Source organism: Branchiostoma lanceolatum, chromosome 6 (genome assembly GCF_035083965.1).
Source record: "Branchiostoma lanceolatum isolate klBraLanc5 chromosome 6, klBraLanc5.hap2, whole genome shotgun sequence".
NCBI lineage: Eukaryota > Metazoa > Chordata > Leptocardii > Amphioxiformes > Branchiostomatidae > Branchiostoma > Branchiostoma lanceolatum.
The window spans coordinates 9,512,581-9,534,016 of record NC_089727.1 but is presented as its reverse complement, the minus strand read 5'-3'; the positions used below and the strand labels follow the sequence as shown (position 1 = coordinate 9,534,016).

Genomic DNA, 21,436 nt, shown 5'->3' with positions numbered 1-21,436 from the left:
GCTATAACTCAAGATGCCTTTGATGCATATTTGTATGTACTTGAAGGTGTGCTGATGTAGCGTTTTCTAGTAGGAAAACTCCGCTTGAGCTGCCCAAAGCTCCTTGCACACAGGCCCCAGTCGACTCCGAAAACTTGTGTGTAAATTGGGCCTTCAGGACTCTTGTTTGTTGTTTCTGTAGAATCCAGGCCAGAATGGCGATGTTGAAGCAGGTGGGACTGCTGGCTGCAGGCTGCCAGCCCTGGAACACCAACGTCTGCTCTGCCAGCAGGGACCGCTTCGCTTACTGCGCAACATTAGCCATATACATCTATCAGGTAAGCTGTTTTTCCAATCTCTTAAATCCCAATAGGTATTAAAGATAAGGTAGCCTTTTTGAGGCTGTCCTCGTGGCGCAAGCGGTAACGCAACCCCGATGCTTCGCCATCTGGATCAAATTCCGTGGATCCTAGGGCCCGCGTTCGATCCTAGGGGCGACTCGAGCTCGGACATGTTGTGAGGGATTGCATTCGTCATTTTGGATGGTGACATAAAGCCGGCGGCCCCTTGTATGAGGGAGCTTCAGGCATAAGCCTCAAGCATCAAACCTCTGCACGTGAAAGAATCCAACACACTTATCGAGAATAGTAGGGGTGACCCAGTGTGCTTGGCCAAAAACACGAGCTGTAGCGAAGCCGCATTGCACTACCACTAGCTGCTTGAAAAAGCATCATGCTTCACCTCAAATGAGGATGCCTTGAAACGAAAACGAATGAAGTGCCTTTCAAAAGTACACAATGTCTAGCTATGAATGCCAAGAATTGAGCTTGTGACCTCTCGATCTCGTGCCCGATAGCATAGCTACTCGGTCATTCAATGCCAAATAAGTCGATATCCCAATAGAAATACTGTGAACTTCTCATTTTCTCTGTGACTTAATTACATGGTACATGTAGGAGGAGGAGAAAGAAGGTCTTTGTACAGTAGTACAGTTAGTAAACATACTGGAAACATATTTGTGGTGTCACGATTTTGAATTGGTGATGTCACCACAAAAACCATGAAAATAAGACCACCCCGAACCTCTCCAAATTTCGAAATTCTGATTGAACTTCCGAATGCCCGCTTGAACCTGTTACAGAGGACCTACTGATACAACTCAGAGCCAATCAGACTTCAAAGATATCCAATGTTTCAAAATGTCTAACTGACAATCGTTTATCTATCAACTGGTGTAAGACTACATGTATTTAGCAGAGATTCAGCACTTAGAGTTAATGAGTGCTAGAAATTCGGAAGAATACAATGGATTCCTGGCTAGCTTGAAGTTCCTAATCCGTGCCAAAAACTGCTGTCATTTCTGAAGGTTATATCAAAAAGATGGAAAGCCCCACATTAAGCCTTTGACATTGCAAAGAAACCTCAGTACATTCCTTTTCATGATATCAACATTTTCACTTTGAAGTTTCCGTATAGAATAGCAAACTTAATATCTGGAACAGAAAGGGTTTCTTTTTGGAATGGAAAAACTGGTTTGAATAATTCATTCTATAGTGTACTGAATTGCATGTGAACCCTGTTAATAATTAAAAGGTATGGACTGGCTGGTGGCAAGATAAAGGTTAAGCTTGGGCTGCTTCCCAATTTTGCGCCTCAAAACGTCTTTTCAGGGCTTGAAAAACAGTCTGCAAATGCAGGTTAGAATTGGAGCTGTGCTGGTATTTTTGATGTCTAGCTGCCACTAACCAGCACTGGTCCATAACACATGTACAAGGGAGACAATACTGGCATAGTGCATTGCATAAAACCGCCGCAAAAATTTCCACGTTGTTAGTAAGCTGTTTACTGTATTGTGGAAATAGTACATGTAATGAAAAAATGGTTTGCCATTGTCTGAAGCCAAAGAAAAAAGTGATGCAGGTAAAATTGTCTGGTGCAGGTAATGGTAATATTTAATTACGTGCACCAGTGCTTTTCTGCAGAATAAAATACTTTGAGTCCTGATATTGACAATTGGCAAAAGCCAGTGACATTGAATTTTAATAGTGGATGGTCTGGATGCAGTTGGTATGCCCAATGGAATTCTAATTTGACATACAAAAGGAGCTTGACATTGAAAAAGGATGGATTCAGCAGCAGTTTTAAAGCCTTGATTATACACTCTTGATGAAATATACATGCAGACCCACAGACATAATCAATTATTTATATTTTCTTTTGTCCAATTTAATGGTGGTAGCTTAACATTTGCGTTGAAGTATTATTAATGTATTTGCCTACGTGTAAGCCTGTTTGAGCTCTTGTGAAGTTACACTTGCAAGATTCTGTTGGTAGGGGAAACTGCAAAATGATGTTGTTGAAATCAAACTGTAGTGTCCGCAATGAATACATCAAAGTGATACAATAATGAAGAAGTCTCCTTTGAAGCTCTAGTACTTAATGATGTAGTATTCGCCATACTTTCATATCTCCTTCGGGCTTCTCTTTGAAAATAGATAAAAAGCAAATTCATTTGGGATCATGAATTGTTATGTATTCCTACAGCAGCATTAGAGCATGTAGTATATTTTTGTTTGTCAAATAGTTTCCATTTCCTCTTTGATAGCTTGCTACCATAATGGAGAAAAATGCCAAGGGACTATACCGATATTGATATCATCCGAAACATATTTTAGCTCTGATTTGGCAGGATATTATTCATCACATTTGACCTTTCTGGTCTTGGCCTGGTATGATGTTGTACAATCTGTTTGGATGAAGTTGTAAAGGCTGTGGATTTCGAGTAAAGCACATGTTTGTAAATGGATGCTAAGATTTCTCTGTGTGGGCATACTGTAAATGCAGAAATGGTCTCCCGGATTTAATTTCGCAGTAGGGAGAAAATGGAGTGTTCATGGTGGTTTTGAGTTCACATTTGGAACCATATTAGTGCTACATTTACGCAGTGGAACGGCTTCTCTTGGTGGTTTTAAGTTTGTGGTAAAGATTTCAGTACGAAAACCGCAAACATAAAACCACCGTGAATATTTCTGCATTTACAGTATTTTAGCCTCCAGAGTAATCCTTGAAGTCTGAAATCTATTTACTATAATAACTTTATAACATGTTACTTTATTCAGCCATGACCTCTGACCACCCCCACGTTTCATTTTAATTTCAGTTTTGAGTTAATGTTGTATGCGTTATGTTATATTTTGATTTAAACTCACACCTCTGTTATGTTGGTTTGACTTTCATGTACATTTGTTCTGTTTCATTGTTTTGGACTCCAGGAAGAATAGATTTACAATGTACAATCTAATGGAGATCTCAATAAACAAACAAACAAACAAACATATTGTTGCCCCGAGGGCTAAATTCAAGATGGATGCAGTGAATTATCAATTGAAAAGATAGAGTTGTTTCATGTAAAATCAGCACCAAGGACAGAGTGACATTTATGTGTTTGTTGTTCCCCTTGTAGTTGTACTGCCTCTGGTGGCACCTAGTTTCCCTGCAGTTTAAGTAGCAGCTGGGTATGTTTTTAACAGGGATGGGTTGCTAGCCTTTCCCTTTAATGTACTTGAGTAGCAGGCAAATTCCCGAAGTCGATGTGATGCACTCAATGTTGGCATGCACAGTGTAAACAGAAAATTGTGATTAAACCCATATCCTATAGCTAACTTCAAAATTCTAAACAAGTAATACGACAGAGATTTTATTATATCTGACAATTGAATGTCAAGAATAGCCTGTGTCGTGTACCTTCCATGTACCTTCACATACCTACACAAATATGTATATGCAACGATGCAACCCACAGTCAAAAATTAGGTGCACAGCTCCACTTTTTGGTGCACAAAAGTGCACATGTACCCAGCATTCAGAGCACTGAACTAAGAGACATTGTTGAATCAAGTGTTCCTTTTCTCTTCCAGCTTGACAGGAAGTTCAATGAATTCAAGCTACATTCCATCATGTCGGAGCACACCAAAACCATCACGGCCATGGCCTGGCACCCGCGGAACCCCGACATTCTCGCCAGCGCCAGCGCCGACCAGAGAATATGCATTTGGCATGTGGCGGAACAAAGACTTCTCACGAGTTTAGACAACCCTAAGGGCACGCCGCAGTGTATAGACTGGTTCTTCCACGAAGCGGACTGCCTGTCGTATATATTCCAGAAGGGTCCGTTGTATATATGGAATTACAAGCAGGGGAGCGCAGGACTGTCGCAGCACAAGGAGGCTCATGGGTTCATGTACGACGTGTGCCAGTTCAGGTGGCATCATCGCAGGGTGGGGAAGTTAGTGCTGGGACATGTGGATGGGAGTCTGTCACTCTTCTCACCTGGTAAATCAAGTGTCATATTTCTTAAGGAGTGACAGTAACGTGATAGACTGATCCTCACTTTCCATCACAATTAGTATTTCAACCAATGATAGCATGGCAATTAGCGATTTGACCAATGAGAGTGTGGCTACATGTCTGTCAAAGATTTGCTTTTTTATATTTTTAATTTTGCTTTTCTACGTTTTGATAGGCCTTTTACTACTGGTCCAGAAATAAAAATAGTGAGAATCCAACTGCTTATTGATAAGAGATTATCCTTTTTTTTTATTCAGTGCTTTTTGCCAAGAATGTGTATATTTTATTTTCTCTATATCAATTTTTTTTGATATCATCATTTCTGGTACATTAAAGTTTTTATATAATTTACTTTATGAGAGGATTACAGAAGAAGATGATATTAAGCAAATAGAAATAAAGTATTTTGAGCTCTGTTCTTTAGTAGACGCAAGAAGAATGGGGTATAGTAACTTGTATTTTGCCATACCACCTCTAACTGTAGGTCAGAAACCACAGAAGCATGTCTTGCGTCCAGAAACGGTGGACGAAACGGAAGAAGACGACCCTGTAGTGGCTCTAGAGTGGGACCCGTTGTCTACGGAGTACCTTCTCGTGGCTAACTCCCACTTCGGCGTGCGGTTGTTGGATACGGAGGGGTTGACGGTTATTAACACGTATACGTTACCTAGTGCAGCAGTGTCTGTGCACACACTAGCCTGGGTTCCCACCGCGCCCGGTATGTTTGTGACTGGAGGTGAGAAAAGTTTGAATTTTTTTTTGTGAAGCCTCAGGGATGGAGCCTGCTTTATGGTATTGGGCTCAGTTTAAAAGTGTGTGTGCCTGTGTGTTTGTGAGTGCATGTGTGAGTGCTTGTATTTGTGTGTGTGTGTGTCCGTGTGTCTATACATGTATGTATGTGTGTGAGCCTGTTTCTGACTCGACTCACTTAAAAAGGGTGAAGTCTGCCATCTCTGATTGCCATGTTTGTAAATGCCCTATTCTTTCTTCAAGTCAAAAATTCAGTTAAGATGTATGTCTTAGAGTAAATAAGACTTGCCAAACTTCTATTTGTCTACATAGTCCAGTGGTTAGTGGCCCTGCCTCTGGAACTAGAAGTCATGTCTCAGTTTGAATCCCAGCTGTGTTGCTCACCCGACATGCACGCTACCAGAAATCTTAAGGGTCTCAGTCCTTATATAGGACGTGACTTTAAGCCATGGTCCTCTGTTCATTGTGTTTTTCGAAAAGAGCAAGGGGAATTTTCCCAGTACAATGAACCTGTAAATATTGTACATAGTGTCTGTCTTCTCTGTCAAAACCAGTGTAAGAATAGCTCTTCAGTGAGCTTAACTGGATCGAGATCACTTTGAATTCTTTCTCTCTGATGTCAATACTAGTCTACTGCTAAAACACGGGGTCACTGATCAATAACTTTTAAAAGCCACAAAGCCTGATATAGGACAAAGGATAATCGACGTTCTTCGGGTATTTACACCTGCATGTCCCTCGGGACCTTTTATCCTCCTTTTTGTGGCTGCCATGTCAAAAGAAACTAACCCTCATTACAAACCATCTATAATTCATACATAGTGCCAAAAGTCAATAATTGCAAAGATCTATAACTTCCAAATGGCTACACTTAGACAAGAGTGTTTTATGCTGAATAAAAAGACTCTGAACACAACCAAGTGTTTTATTCAATGTTTCAGCGACCATCTGTCACCTTCCTCGGGGCACTTTGTATTGAAATGTTGGTTAGATAAAATACTTGGTAGTGTACAAAGAGTCTTTCTATTCAGTGACCTTCCAACCTGATGGAACTATGCACAGATGTTTTATGCTGCTAGCATTCAGCTTTAATACCACCTGTGACCAAGATTCATATGAACTCTATAAGGATAAAAATGGATATGCATAATACATGATACTGTATCATGGTTCTCCTCTGCACCTGTTGATCGACTGTAATTATGCCTCCTGCTGAAATTGAAATGCTGCAGGCTTTGAAATGCTGCCATTCAAGTGGTGATGCTCCTGTATGCTTCAAATTCAATGGCTTGATGTGTCTGTGTTGTGGCTGTATGGCTGAAGCAGAAATCAATTTGTCAAGCTGTCTGCCTCGTGTCTAGAAGTAAAACTGTTCTTTTTTTGATTCTCTGAGTCTTTTCTCGGAGTATAGGAGAATAACTAAACTTGCCACACTTATAAGTCTTTTGATACCTTGGAAATGAAATTGGTTCCATTGTCACACTTCACTTCGCCCTGGCACCAAAGAGAAACTATAGGGATTACAGAAATGAAAATAGATATGTATTGTTGTGCAATGCCATCTGAAATTTCTGCCTCCTACAATCACTTCATGTGAAATCGGACAGCTCAATACAATTCTTAGTGAAAATGTAAGCACTTTAACACACTTGCTTGGACAGCTCAATGCAATTTATAGTGAAAATAGCACTACAGTTCATATTGAAAATGTATGATAATGCTTGCTTGCTCAAATTATACAATGTGCATACCTTATGAATATACTTAAAATGTATTCAAGTTCGCATGGTTTTGATTTCTCGTTAGGGAGAAAATGGAGAGTTTGCGGTGATTTGAGACAATAGTAGACAAGGGGATAGGAGGCCCAAAAAACTTTATGGTTTTAAGTTTGCGGCAAAGAGCTTAGCGCAAAAACAGCGAACATAAAACCACTGCAAACATTTCTGCTTTTCCAGTAATATATATATCAACAATACTGGATGTGTTTTTTTTTTACAGACACCCAGGCTGGTGTGTTAAGACTATGGACAGTTCCTAAAAGCACACCACTTGAGAACATCAAAGTCAAGAAGACTGGCTTCCATGCACTTCATGTCTTGGGACTGTACACAATGAACTCACACAGAGGTACAGTTTGTTAGTTTGTAGGGATTTTCCATACAGGGGTGACAAAAGCATTAGTCCAAAGTGCTCTGGTGAGTAAAAGAAAAACAGCTTGGGCCTAGAAAAATTAATGTTGTGTTTCTGATTACAGCCCTGAAAAAAATAGGGTTGGTTGGTAGGGATTCTCTCTTTTATTTTTAGATTTCAGCCAAAGGTATCGAATAAATACAGTTCCAAACCAATGTAAAACTGAAATGCATGAGGACAGTGGTATTTTCAACAGGCAGTGTTTCAACATAAAGGGGACCTACATGTAGTACCTAGGCTTGGTGGGTCTATTTGTATAGGCTTTTCTATTGCAACAGAAATAAGGAAACATTTTCAGTCAAATGTCAGATCAAGAATCTTATATCCCTTGCCAGCAGTTGATAGAAAGAAAGTGGCTAGGGAAGGTAGGCATTTGCTAGGTTCGGTCGGGTAACCAGCAGCACATTGCTTTTTTCCTCTGCCTTTTTGCTAATAACAATGTTTCCTCCTCAGAAGTTGCAGTTGAGGAGCCAGTTGAAGCGTCCTCCACAAGCTCAGCCATCCACAGGACTAACACAGAGTCTTCCACCATGCCTCCTGCTCTCATTGTCTGCACCTTCCTGGATGGGGGTGTGGGCCTGTACAACCTGGCCAGGAGGAAATGGGACTTCCTCAGAGACTTGGTAGGTGCTTATGTTTTATCCCTTGTGTTAGTGCTGCGTACCTAAACGTAACATCAGGTACAGGTACTGGTACAGAGGTTTAGGTACAGGTCTGTACCTAAACAATTTTACAAATTAACATGTGTCCTTCCAAACTTCTTCAATAATGACAGAAACATTAATAATCTGTTTACAACTTGTCATTATCTTTATTCAAAGAATATAACTAGGTTCCTACCGCCAAACTCCCTTGGCCTTGCTATCAAAACTCCTGGCCCTCCTGAATGATCTGTTGCATATTAGTAACGCTGTTCCAATGTGTCACTGGTCATCTTTGGTGTTGCATGGGGCTATGAGGTTAAGAGATCAGTCAAAATAAGCATAGACGTGGTGTAGATTTATATCGGTACACTATCAGTACTTCATGATCTGGTATTTTGGACAGTACCAGTACACAGTACTACCTTGTTTGGTATGTATGGTGGATGTTTGATGATGTCCATGTGAGATACATGGGTTATGTTTATGTGTAAATAGATCAAATAAATAGATTAGTGTGCAAATGGTGTTCAGCACCAAGGACAGATGTATGTATCTGTGTGTGGATGGTGTTCTGCACCAAGGATAGATATTTGTAGCTGTGTGTGGATATTATTCAGCACCAAGGACAGGATTGTATATCTATGTGGATAGTGTTCAGCACCAAGAACACACATGTATATCTGTGTGCAGATTATGTTAAACATGAAGGACAGGCACGTGTATCTGTGTGTGGATAGTGTTCAGCACCAAGGACAGGCATGTGTATATGTGTGTAGATATTGTTCAACACCAAGGACAGGCATGTGTATCTCTGGATAGTGTTCAGCATCAAGGACAGGCTTGGTTATCTGTGTGTGGATAGTGTTCAGCACCAAGGACAGACATGTATGTCTGTGTGCAAATGATGTAAAACATGAAGGACATGCATGCGTATCTGTGTGTGGATAGTGTTCAGCACCAAGAAGAGGAATTTGTATAGATTTGTGGATAGTGTTCAGCACTAAAAAGAGGAATTTGTATTGATGTGTTCAGCGCCAAGCACAGGCATGTATATCTATGTGGATAGTGTTTAGAACTAAGAAGAGGAAGTTGTATTGATGTGTGGATAGTTTTCAGGACCAAGGACAGGCATGAGTATGTGGGTAGTATTCACCAAAGGGACAAGCATGTGTATCTATGTGGATAGTGTTCAGCACCAAGGACAGGCATGTATATCTGTGTGTGGATAGTGTTCAGCACCAAGGACAGGCATGCATGTCTGTGTTTGTGTGGAAAGTGTTCAGCACCAAGGACAGGCATGCATGTCTGTGTTTGTGTGGATAGTGTTCAGTACCGAGGGCATATATAGATGATTCATGTATGTTTTGTAGGGTGATCTGTGGTTATTCTTTGGTATTTCTAAGGTTCCCTCTGCCTTTTTCTGCACTTCTTACAATATATCATAGATGCTTAAACTTCCAATGTTTTACCCCAGGGCCACATAGAGACCATATTTGACTGTAAGTTCAAGCCTGATGATCCTAACCTGCTGGCCACGGCGTCGTTCGACGGGACCATCAAAGTGTGGGACATCTCCACCATGCAGGCCGTGTACACGTCCCCGGGGAACGAGGGGGTCATCTACTCACTTAGCTGGGCACCAGGTACTCTTGCATATACAGTCTACAGGGCTAGAAATACTGGAAGTATCTGCACCTGTGTGCACCCAAAATTGGAGCTGTGCACCTAATTTTTGACTGTGGGTGCACCAGTGCGCCTAGATATTTTTTGTACGCTATAGGGCTAGTATACAGAGTGAAATGTAAGTATCAGAAAAAGCAATATAACCTTTTGTCGTACTTTATTTGATGTATTACTTTAAAATTTTGAAGTTAGCTGTAGAATTACAGATTGAAGTTCTCAAAAGAGGTAGTAGCATTTAACTTTGTCATTATGTTTTGCTAACATTCAACTCTATTCTATATAGTGCACCCAAAATTCTTTCTGCGCACCTGATGTTTTTGGTTGGGTGCACCAAAAATGAATTTCAAGCCCTGGGCTACTTTTACAGGATGTCAAGGAAATTGTGGATTTTGGAATTTTTTTTGTTTGATAACAACAACAAAAATCGCCAAAAATCAATATTTCAAAATATTCGCGTTGCCACGCATCATTCTTTTAGCATTACTATCATGTACATTCCTGCAAAGTTATATTGATGAACATCGAAGCACAAGCCAAGGAGAGCGTTTTTTCTAAAAAAGGGGCGTGGCCTTTTAAATCTTGATGACGTAATTATGACATCATACTAATTTGCATAAATTATCACCTTGCTATAAGGTACTACCTGAAAAAAATTAAGGTTGAGGAAGGTTTATTAAGCTTAGGAAAGTGTTTTTTCAAAAACATCCCAAAATTCCTCAGCTACCCTTAGACAATACCTTAACCTTAAGCATGCTATGGTAGCAGTTTGGCACCAGATTTGTATTGGTTATCGGGTTAGGCAGCAGGGAGAAGTTCAAAGTATAACCACCCTTCGGCATAGCACTCCAGCTTCACAGGTGTGCAGCGCAGCAGCAGCTGGTTATATTACACTGAACAACCTGTCACACCTAACCTTTGCACATCTAGTTACAAGTGTTGTTTAAAGCTATCTACTGAGGACGCCCCTGCTATACTTGTTGGCAACGAGTTCCACTCTACGATAGTTCCGGGGAAAAACGAGTTTTCACACCTCTGTGATGTGAGTTTTGTCGTGGATCTGTCTTTCCTATTTCAGCTGACCTGAACTGTGTAGCAGCCTCCACGTCTAAACAGGGCATGTTCATCTGGGACATAGGGAGGGGCAAGGTCATCAAGCGATTTAACGAGGTGGGTAGGAAGTTTTAGTCTAAAAATGCCTCCACTCCTGAAGAGTCGCAAAAAAATTTGTTGTCAAGCCTTAGAATCTAAAACGCAATATTTATTCACTAATATGATATTAAACCATTCAATCTGTCTTATTACCTTTGCCAAGGAGATAATGTTTTTGGTAACATTTTGTAGAGTTGTTTGTAGTTGTGTCTGTCTGTATGTGGTATAACAGCATTACTCAAGAAGCTATGGATGGATTGCTGCAAAATTTGATATGTAGTTAAGTCTTGACCATTGAAAGAAATTGTTAGATTATGGGCCACCTGGCAGCTTTTCTTGTTACTGCTGCAGCAGCAGAATTGTTTTTTGAAATACATGGTATTTGACTGGTTCTTTTCCTTTCTTGCAGCATGGGCGGCATAGTATATTTTGTGTAGCCTGGAACAACAAAGACTCCAGAAGAATAGCCACCTGTGGGTCTGATGGACACTGGTAAGCTTTCCTAGAACAGTGTCTTAGTGTGATGATAAGCTGTCTAAGAAGTTAGATATGCTTTGCTCATTGTGAAAGCAATGTCTTTACAAATTGTGGCGTCGTCTGGGTCCTTAAGAAATTTGAGTAAATGATGTCTGTTTTTAAGTAAGCCTGACATGTACAATGTCATGTATTTAAGATTATTTTCCACTTCTGTGGAGCTAAAAGATTGACTAAGCTTGTCCCAGTATTTAAGGCTTGAAAATCTTCCTTACTGTGTATCTTATTGAAAAGACCCATTATTTATAAACTTTTACCATTTTTTCTGACCCAGTGTGATCAGAACAGTGGATGGTAAGCTGGTGAAGAAGTACAAACATCCCATGCCTGTTTTCGGATGTGATTGGAGTCTCACCAACAAGTATGTACTCATTAGCATATATGCTGACCAATCAGGAGCCCCCATTTGATTATGATGTGTGGGTTATAATGTGTGGGTTATGATGAATAACCCCTGGTAATTATGACAAATAACCATACACTTCATATTATCACATTATGGGTGGGTGTACATTTTATGAACACATTTTCAGCTAGCTTTTGATTGCAATAAACATGGACTGTAACAGGAAGACTATTTGCATTGGCTGTATTATAATGATTTTGATATCCCTCCTCAAAGACTTAAGAACCACATGCAGTGGTGCATAGACTTTCGTCAGGTTGTGTTGTTATCAATAAAAATTCATGGTCTTACCACAAAGATCATGGTGTCATATCAATATCAATATGTAGTCGTTTTTTGGCCCACGAGAAACTCATGCATGTCCAGATCAGACCTGATTGCTGCATGACTGTAATGCCTGATTGTGTTGCAGGGACATGCTTGCCACTGGGTGTGAAGACAAGAACGTGCGAGTCTTCTACCTAGCAACAAACTCGGACCAACCACTCAAAATTTTCTCAGGTATTCTTCTGATGAAGTCATAATGTAAAGTGGTACTAAATTTCATGCACCTAATAGACAGACTGAGAATATTTTCCACTTTGTGTATTTTTCAAAAATACATTCTCATGAGGAATGAAGAATCACTTAAGTACGATCCCTGGTCATGTCTTTCTTGAACTTTAGGAAAATACTTTAAGAGCTATTTCCTTTGATATAGGCTTCAAATTATGTGCATATCTGGGGAATGAAGGTCAATTTTTAGCCTGGAGTCCAGCCTTGTTAGCTTTGGCCCGCTCCCCAATATCCGCTAGCCGTTTTGGGGAGCGGGCCAAAGCTGACAAGGCTGGACTCCAGGCTAGGTCAATTTAGTCAACAAGATTCCTTTTAAATGGGTTCAACAAACATGCTATAGTGGTTACATATGTTTACATGCCTTTCTTTTTAAGTTTTACTATCATGTTATCTGGTTGACAAATTAGGTATGTTTATTTGTACTGTAACAATAAATGGAGTATTGGCATTGCAATAAAGGTGATGTCTTCTGTTTTCCTGCAAAGATATTACATGGAATGAGTATCGTTGAGTGGATGTAAATTGTTTCTGATGTGTTGTTTCAGGGCACACCTCCAAGGTTTTCCATGTGAAATGGTCGCCCCTGCGGGAGGGCATACTGTGCAGTGGCTCTGACGATGGGTAAGGAAGGTCTTCAGTAACCTCTACTCCAGGAGTAATACTGGAATGTATAATCACTGTGCACTGCCAACACATACACGGTCCCCCAAAAGTGCGAAATGGAACGAAATGGAACGAAATGGAACGAAATGGAACGAAACGAAACGGAACGAAATGGAACGAAATGGAACGAAATGGAACGAAATGGAACGAAATGGAACGAACTAAAACATATGTAACATTATGAAATGTAATACCAGTAGATAGCGAAATATAAGGAACGTTTGTAATATTCACAGTAGACGGGAACAGGAAGCAAATACATAATATAACGTGTGTTATTTCTTGAATCTATTTGGTAATATTAAATACAACGTTTTTGCCGCGTTTGTGTGGCTAGATTCTTCCCTGAAAATGGGAGAGCCGCGTGCAAAGCGCTCGGCCGCTCTTCCTTGATTTTGCCAACTATCTGCAAATGAACTGCTGCAAATAGCAGCGAAAACCAGCAAATGGAACTGAGTATTGACGTAAGGACTAGATTATACATAAGTTGGTGGTAACATTGCATCTCGTAATTCACCAAGAGGGCATGAGGCAAGCGTAATTTCATTATTCATACAGCGTGTTTGCGTGTTGTGTGAACTGTGAAATACACATCCTGCTCGTTCACACCCTCCCTTTGTTTTGTCGTGAACAAGTAAGCAGAAATGTCTCCAGAGGTAGTTCTCAGTCCACGTCCGTGGTTGAATGGAGTGTGAAGTTTCACATTGGTGACGCAGCGCAGAGCTGCATTTGCATATCATTAGCGGAGGGGTCCATTCTCCGACAGCCGACCAGCCGAACAATTGGTTGTATAAAAATCGTTGTTGCGGAGATATGCATATGATACGTACTAGTTATGGACTAAAACCGTATGTAAATAAAACTTGGAAGTCGGAGTTTGATTCAACCTGTCGGTAGCACACCCACGTACACAGTTCCGATGCGCTGGCAACATTGGCGGTCATTTGCATGCGGGGCTCCATTTGCAACACGCAAACACACTTTATGAATAAAAAAAATTACGCTTGCCTCATGCCCTCTTGTTGAATTATGAGATGCAATGTTACCACCAACTTCTGTATAATCTAGTCCTTACTTTGATACTCAGTTCCGTTTACTTGTTTTCCCTGCTATTTTCAGCAGTCCATTTGCAGATCGTTGGTAAACACAAAGGAAGAGCGGTAGATCTCTTTGCACGTGGCGCTCCCATTTTCAAGGAAGAATCTAGCCACACAAACGCGGCAAAAACGTTGTATTTAATATCATCAAACAGATTCAAGAAATAAAACACGTTATATTATGTATTTGCTTCCTGTTCCCGTCTACTGTGAATGTTACAACGTTCCTTATATTTCGCTATCTACTGGTATTACATTTCATAATGTAACACATGTTTTAGTTCGTTCCATTTCGTTCCATTTCGTTCCATTTCGTTCCATTTCGTTCCATTTCGTTCCATTTCGTTCCATTTCGTTCCATTTCGTTCCATTTCGCACTTTCGGGGGACCCCACGTACAGGGGGGTCAGTGCACAGAGGGGATCTGTTTTATGAAACCTCCCTAAGTAAAAGCAGGAAAAATCTGCAAAAACATTCTGTAGGTGGAATACATGTAGGTGTAGCAGGCTGGAATATACCCCTAGCCAGAACATACAAATGTACATGTACCTGGGTATATTCTGGTCAGGGGTATAATTTGGCCTGCTACACCTGTAGTTGCTTGTCTGTGTCCAACATTGTAGCCAACATATGTTTATGACATAGGATGAGATTGAGACTCCAACATTATCCAACTAGCAAACTGAAGATTTCTTCACAATGAGTATTCTGTTGAATACAACATGTAATGGTTTGATGCATTAAAGTATTAGCTAGTAATATGTCCATTCATCAATTTTTTCAGCCAAGTCCTTTGTTATTTCAACTTTTGCTTCTTCTATCTTATCTATTGTTTTTCTGTCTGACTTCAGTTGAAGACATCACCTTCAGTGTATGTTCTGTAGTCAACAATGTGTACTAGGTACCTAAACTTTCTGCCATATTTTCTGCTTTTCTTTGAAAATCTTTTCTTTGAAATCTGTACAACTGTCATGTACACTTTTGTCTGGTGATCAGCTGCTAGTGATTATGGATTTACATGATCTTTTTGGTTGAGATTTTGGATGGTGATGTTGGGGGGATAGTCCTTGGCCAAAGAAAGAAATGACTACTTTTCACCACTCCCTCTAGCAGATTTCAGGCAAAGTGCAAGACCGAGTGCTTTGTTGGTATAGATAGTTATGCGGTCTCTTTGATTTTAAACACAAACTGCCACATCATTGCAAACTTTTGAACACGTTCAAACGACATTCCCCAAACCCGGAGGAGGCAGGTGTTCGATTACAATCTGACTGTTTCACGACAGATAAGAACAAAACATTCAAGTAATTTTATGCAAGTGAGGAAGGGGATTAGCCACCGACATTGTATAGAATTATTAGAAAGTTTGACAGCATGTATGTGAACACGGGACCGCCCGCAGGAAGTGAATACCCACGAGATACAAGGCTCTGTGACAATGGTCAGGTTCTGGGAATGTCATTCGAACGTGTACTATTCTTTACGAACATGCGCGATGACAGTTTGTGAGCAAAGTCCCCCCTATAATGACACCAGTTTGTGTGGTTCAAATTCATCTACTGCATATTCTAAGTTCTCCATTGCAATGCCGGTGCAGGACCATCCGTATCTGGGACTACACGCAGGACTCGTGTGCGATGGTGCTGAGCGGACACACTGCGCCGGTCAGAGGGCTCCTGTGGAACCCAGAGATCCCGTACCTGCTCCTGTCCGGCAGCTGGGACTACACAATCCGCGTCTGGGACACACGGGACGGTGCCTGCATCGATACTGTGTACGACCACGGTGCAGATGTCTACGGTAAGTCCGATACAGCTTCAGAACTATGGTAAGAGTGGATGTCATTTTTACTGTGGCATGTACAATACTTGTGAACAGTAAGGATATCAAAAGTTTTCACAACTTCTATCTCTATGTATCTTGCAGTTAGTAGTATTGTTACCACATATGAGAATCGAAAAGTGTTTATTGTTACAGCATTGGTTTAGCCTAAAGCTGAATTGTGCCTTCTAGAGTTACATTTAGCAACCTTTAGAACTGCTGCCATACAAACAAAATCTAGATACTTGTACTATAATATCATTATGATGATAGTATATGCTTAGTGCAATGAAGATGAAACAAGCAGACCAGGAATCATCTCAGATGAAAATGATACAGGTGTTGGAGGTTGGAACATACCCATAGTCAGAATGTACCGGGTGTATTATAACTGGGGGAACATTCTGGCCTATGCTACACCTGATAGTCCAAATATTATAACACAGTGGTTTTACCATTTATTTCACCTGAATTACTACATAATATGGGCTCTACCAATTGAATTGCTGTGTGCTATTGTGTTTGTAGGATTGACATGTCACCCCCTGCGACCCTTCACCGTGGCGTCCTGCTCCAGAGACTCCACCGTTAGGATCTGGTCGTTGACACCTCTGGTCAGTACGCTGCAGATCAGCGTCATCGCCAAGAGGCCGTGGACAGAAATCTTCGCCATGACCCAAGGTGAGTCACCCGTTATACTTAAATACTCAATCTCAATCAAGCTTCAGTTCATGATGTATAACTATGAGGATGTTAGTAGTACATTTTTTTCAGAATGATACACAGACAGAGAAAAGGAGATATATGTTAGGATAGACTTTGCGATCTGGTAGAATTGGTGGTTGTAACGGTAGAGATGGAGATCGGAGTTGCCATCTGCAGAGGCTCTGATCAGGACCTCTACTGGCAGAATCACTGATTGTACCGGTAGAGATCTTGATATATGGATGTACAGATTCTGAAACAAACTACTGTGAATGCCTTTAAGTTCATGGTGATTTATTTTGGAATGGAGACTAAGGAGGAAATGGAGTATATGTTTTTGGTAGCGTTATAGTCACATACTGTACGGTAATGGAAACACTGGACCAGGTGATTTTAAGGTCGTAGTAAAGCAGTCATGGTGAAAACCGCAAACATAAAACCACTGCGAAAATTTCACTAATTACAGTATATGTTTTGGTCACAAACAAGGTATGATGTAAGTGTTTCACTCACCGGTGGATGTTAGCTGAGGTCAAAACCATACTGCATACTGAGGTACTTGTCTTTGCATTTACAGGGTGTGGCCAGGCTATGATTGCTGGTAATGTATTATATATACTGCTACATGTACCCCGCATGCACCAACCAGTAGTTCTGTATTGTGGCCAAGTCTGTGCATGTATGGGGATCTGTCATTGGTGGTTTAGGTATTGGTGGTTTAGGTGTAGACATTTTTTTGCTCACAACACCCTGAGCTAGTCTGAGTGCCATCCTAGTTAGTATACAGGGGGCTCCTATGCTTCTCCTATGAGGGGGGAGTATAGGAAGCCAGAAAAGGATAGGGTCCATTGAGTAACCAGAAACACAACATCCTAGGCCTAACTAGGATGGTACCCAGACTAGCCTTGAGCAGTCACGTGGTGGAAATGCTCCCTGGTCAAAAAGCACTGCACCAAATGAATTGATTATTTTCATAGATAACTCGTTAGGATCAGTGTGTATGTAAATCCGCCTGTACGTGAGTCAGTGTTTTATATAGCTTGCACTTGACAACCAACCAACCAATCACTCACAGGTTTATGATTTCAAAGCTGGTGATGCTGGTCTATGTTGTTCACAGAACAAGCGATGGCGGCTGGTGCACCTCCACTGCTGTCTGGTAGGGTGTCTCGTGATCTCAGACAGCGCGTTGAGGCCCTCCCTGCCCAGGAGCAGTACATCAGGGGGCTGCAGATGTTTGCTGAGTTCTTCAGTGTAAGTTTACTGTGCATGCAACTGTTCAAGTCACTGAGTAGTTACGTAAGTATTTAGTAGTAACCAGTGTTTCATTATGCTGCTGCGGGGGTCCCTGATATGGGTGGGCAGCAGTCGGCTAGTCTTCACACTGCGTTTCTAGGCGGCTCTGTCCAGCGGTTGCATGCATGCTGCAGAATAGACTTTGATGTCCTTGTTTACACACTCCATCGAAATTTCCTCGGTCTACCATGACCTCTGTTGCATGTTAACAATTTGGTGATGGTGTTGATGCAGCCACTGGCTCATTCAATGTGCTGTACCACCAGAGTCAGTGTTACAATCAGATGTTGGCGCTACAGGTTCTAACTTCTGTACCATGCCTTCCCTACTGTAGCCTCCTAATGGAACCAAGAACCTGTGGGACCTGGTGTCAGTGATCCGAGGGGAGGAGGAGGGGCTGAACCCCCAGGTCTACAGTAAGGGCATCATGCACATGAAGCACCTCACCAGTTACAAGGCTGTGAGTACCCTTCAACTCCTTTATTTCCAAGATCTAGAGCTATACATCCGACGAACCACTTTTTAACCTTGTGCCGACCCCTCCTCCCAGATTTTGATACAATCATCTAAGACTTGTAATTGTGATGTATTTGAAAACATGTTTTTGTTCATTATGCAATAGAGTTGTGGTGTTCTGATTACTGCGATGTATGTGCCTGCAATTTCAGTCAGAGGCTCAGGAGCTGGAGGTTGTGCGCATGTCAAAGTTTGGCGCCGGTGTCGGAGCCCAGAGCAGGGAGGACAGGCTCCGCCAGGCGGCGCTCATACACGTCAAGCTGGGCAACCTGCAGAGGTACTGCGAGCTGATGGTGGAGGTCGGAGAGGTGAGTCGGGATGACGTCTACTGAGCAATAAGCTTGTTAACAGTTTAAACTGAACATGTGTTGTGTAATACATTGTGGGTAATGGGTACAATTTGAAGGCCCCAGAGATATAATTAAAACATATCTGGACATGGTATCAAGCATGGTCTAGACAAGAACTTTGATATATTAAGTTCAGGGTCTTCACCTTTGACATCACCAATTCACAGTTCAAACTGTTAGAATAACATAGCATTGCAATGGTCATCATCATTGTTGCTGCATATCACTAACTATATCTACCAATTAAAGTAGGCTGTTATTAGCCTTCAGTGTTTCTTGCCTGCTTCCATAGCCATTGTGCCAACTCCCATCCACAATCTTTAAAGACAAATGATACCTTTTTATATGAAGTTTCTTATTTCATGTCTGTCAGAAACTTTATAATTATATATGATTACTTGAATGTGTAGTTTTTCTGGCATGTTTTCAATTCTATCCTGTTTCTTATTTATGTACATGTGGATCAACAGGTGGTTTTTAAAACTTCAGTAAAGAAAGAAAATGCACTATTAGTAAGCACTATCCTTACTTTGCATGGTTTATTTTGCAGTGGGAGAAAGCCCTGGCTGTTGCTCCTGGTGTGTCCATGGAGTATTGGAGGTCCCTGGCAAGAAGGTATTTTTCTAGTTACATGTAATTCGAATGTTGAGGAGTTCTTTGTTCAGGCTGTGCAAAATCAATTTCAAGGTTACCATCTCTATGTGTGTGTGCCCTGATCATGATTTGCTTAAAAATGAATCATGTTCCTTTAATTTGCAAGATTCACATATCAATATAATGTAGGACTGTCAGCAGATTTTTAACAGCTAACATATAATTTTTTATATGCATTTTGTAATTGTATAGCATGGATTTCCCAATTTATCATTAAGCTGAGAAGTGAATAATGTTTGCATTTTTCATTCATATTGCTCCATTTCTACCAAAAAGGGATGATTTACACTAAAAGATAACTTTGGGTTCAAAAATTGAAAGTTGTTTTCTTTCCTTTAAGATGGGCCAAACAGCAGGTCCTGGAGGACAAACGGGAAGCGGCGCCGTTCTGCATCGCTGTCGGAGACGTCCAGGCCGTGGTGGACTTCTACACCTCCCGGGGAGAGCTCCAGGACGCCATGCTGGTCGCACAGGCGGCACAGGAGGGGACGATAAAGTTTGGCCAGGCGACGGAGGGTAATTGATTATGTTTTACAGTTTTATTTGCAAGTTCTTGCCCGAGGGTTCATTGCAACCTGTAACAGAAGTTAGATAAAGTATACAGACAGTGCGGGATAACAATAGTGAGAAGTAGAATGAAGGGACTTCTGTAAAAGGGAAAATGTTTGCGGTGGCTTTATGTTTGCAGTTTTCACAGTCTTCACCATGAACTTAAAACCACTGCAAAAAGTTTTGTCTTCTGTCCGCCTACCACGATGTAAGCTAGTTTTAGGTTTGACTTTTTTTAGAAAGCAATGGAAGACCAAGTGTCCCACTTTTAATGTAGGTAACAAAGTTGTAGATTTCTTTGTATCATATTCTGTAAATGTTTGGATTAGAATTGTTGGCTCCTTTTTATAGTTCTTTTCTGATCGTAAGAGGGACATTTGGTGATAAATTTTGATCTTCTACCGATTTTGACATACAGTTACAAATGCTGCATACAACGGTGTGGCAGAAGAGAGTGAGGACAGCTGGCCGCTCCTGCACAAGGCCAGCAGACGGCTGGCAGACTGGTACTTCCAGGACGGACAGCCCATGAAGGCAGCCTGCTGTCATCTAGCTGTGGAAGACTACAAAGTAAGGATGTCTGGGATTCATATATCTAATACAGTGATACTGTAAATCTTGAAACTTTCAGAGTTTTGCTTTCACAATGACCTCTCCATCCTGACGTTATAACCCCCTTTATGGATATGCCTTTGTAATTCATCACTAATGTACTACAGAATTGTTTCAACCACGAATTTGAAACATTGCAAAAAAACTCCTTTCCCCTCCTGCGGAATAAAAGAACTGCAAAGTGAATGCATTTACAGTATTGTTGTCAGTTAGTTGGCATTTCATAAGGAGATATTCGGAGGAGATAGCCCTATTTATACATCATTTCCATGTAACTGTGTACTTCAATCTTTAATATGTAGTTTGAAGGGAAAACGGACTAAAATATTTCCGAAATCATTTTTACATCCTCCCACTCTGTGACAAAAATCTTTTAAGGATGATTGTGGAATTTGTAGTGCTTTATGTGCCTTAATCTTGTGAGTTGTTATAGACTAAACAGGCAAAGTTCGTAATGAAAGCTCTTGACTATAAGATTGTATTTGTATTATACGGGGGCATGATCACCATATATTGACAAATTTTGTTTTGTTTCTAGCTTGCCATGTCCAAGTTGATCCGTGGGAATGAGCTGGAACTGGCCATCAGTCTGGGCACGACTATAGGCAAAACCCCTCGTCTCACTTACCTGGCCACAGAACTACTGGCACAACGATGCACGCGCATCAACAGATGGTAGGGATAAACTTTGTTGCATGTTAGGAGAATCTATAGTATACACCAACATTTGCACGATTCATACCTAACAATGTTCATCCTTATTTAAAGGCCCCTACTATAGGATTGGAACAAGCAAAAGGTTAATGTTTCAAAAGGTTCTGTACATTTACATGATAAATTCTATGTAACTTTATGTTATAAGATTATCTAGTGATGTTTGCAGAGTACAAAGTCAAAATAGTCGGCATGAAAATGTGAGATTTGTTTTGGACTGTTT

General features: G+C 40.9%; 1 protein-coding gene across 5 annotated transcripts in view; it reads left to right on the top strand.

The window, feature by feature from the left end:
- Window positions 1-21,436, top strand: part of LOC136436467 (WD repeat-containing protein 17-like) — a 53,711-nt gene that overhangs the window by 23,523 nt on the left and 8,752 nt on the right. For 3 of the 5 annotated variants that reach the window (XM_066430464.1, XM_066430462.1, XM_066430463.1), the window contains 21 exons: window positions 182-317; window positions 3,897-4,311; window positions 4,811-5,062; window positions 7,075-7,203; window positions 7,720-7,889; window positions 9,385-9,553; window positions 10,669-10,760; window positions 11,152-11,234; window positions 11,551-11,637; window positions 12,095-12,183; window positions 12,783-12,858; window positions 15,594-15,796; window positions 16,346-16,498; window positions 17,100-17,123; window positions 17,643-17,776; window positions 18,153-18,278; window positions 18,487-18,642; window positions 19,235-19,299; window positions 19,679-19,854; window positions 20,306-20,457; window positions 21,038-21,174. In XM_066430464.1, coding sequence (XP_066286561.1) covers window positions 195-317; window positions 3,897-4,311; window positions 4,811-5,062; window positions 7,075-7,203; window positions 7,720-7,889; window positions 9,385-9,553; window positions 10,669-10,760; window positions 11,152-11,234; window positions 11,551-11,637; window positions 12,095-12,183; window positions 12,783-12,858; window positions 15,594-15,796; window positions 16,346-16,498; window positions 17,100-17,123; window positions 17,643-17,776; window positions 18,153-18,278; window positions 18,487-18,642; window positions 19,235-19,299; window positions 19,679-19,854; window positions 20,306-20,457; window positions 21,038-21,174 — 3,011 coding nt within the window. In that variant the 5' untranslated portion in view covers window positions 182-194. The remainder of the gene's footprint in view (window positions 1-181; window positions 318-3,896; window positions 4,312-4,810; window positions 5,063-7,074; window positions 7,204-7,719; window positions 7,890-9,384; window positions 9,554-10,668; window positions 10,761-11,151; window positions 11,235-11,550; window positions 11,638-12,094; window positions 12,184-12,782; window positions 12,859-15,593; window positions 15,797-16,345; window positions 16,499-17,099; window positions 17,124-17,642; window positions 17,777-18,152; window positions 18,279-18,486; window positions 18,643-19,234; window positions 19,300-19,678; window positions 19,855-20,305; window positions 20,458-21,037; window positions 21,175-21,436) is intronic. The other 2 variants (XM_066430467.1, XM_066430465.1) reach the window with 1 other exon arrangement.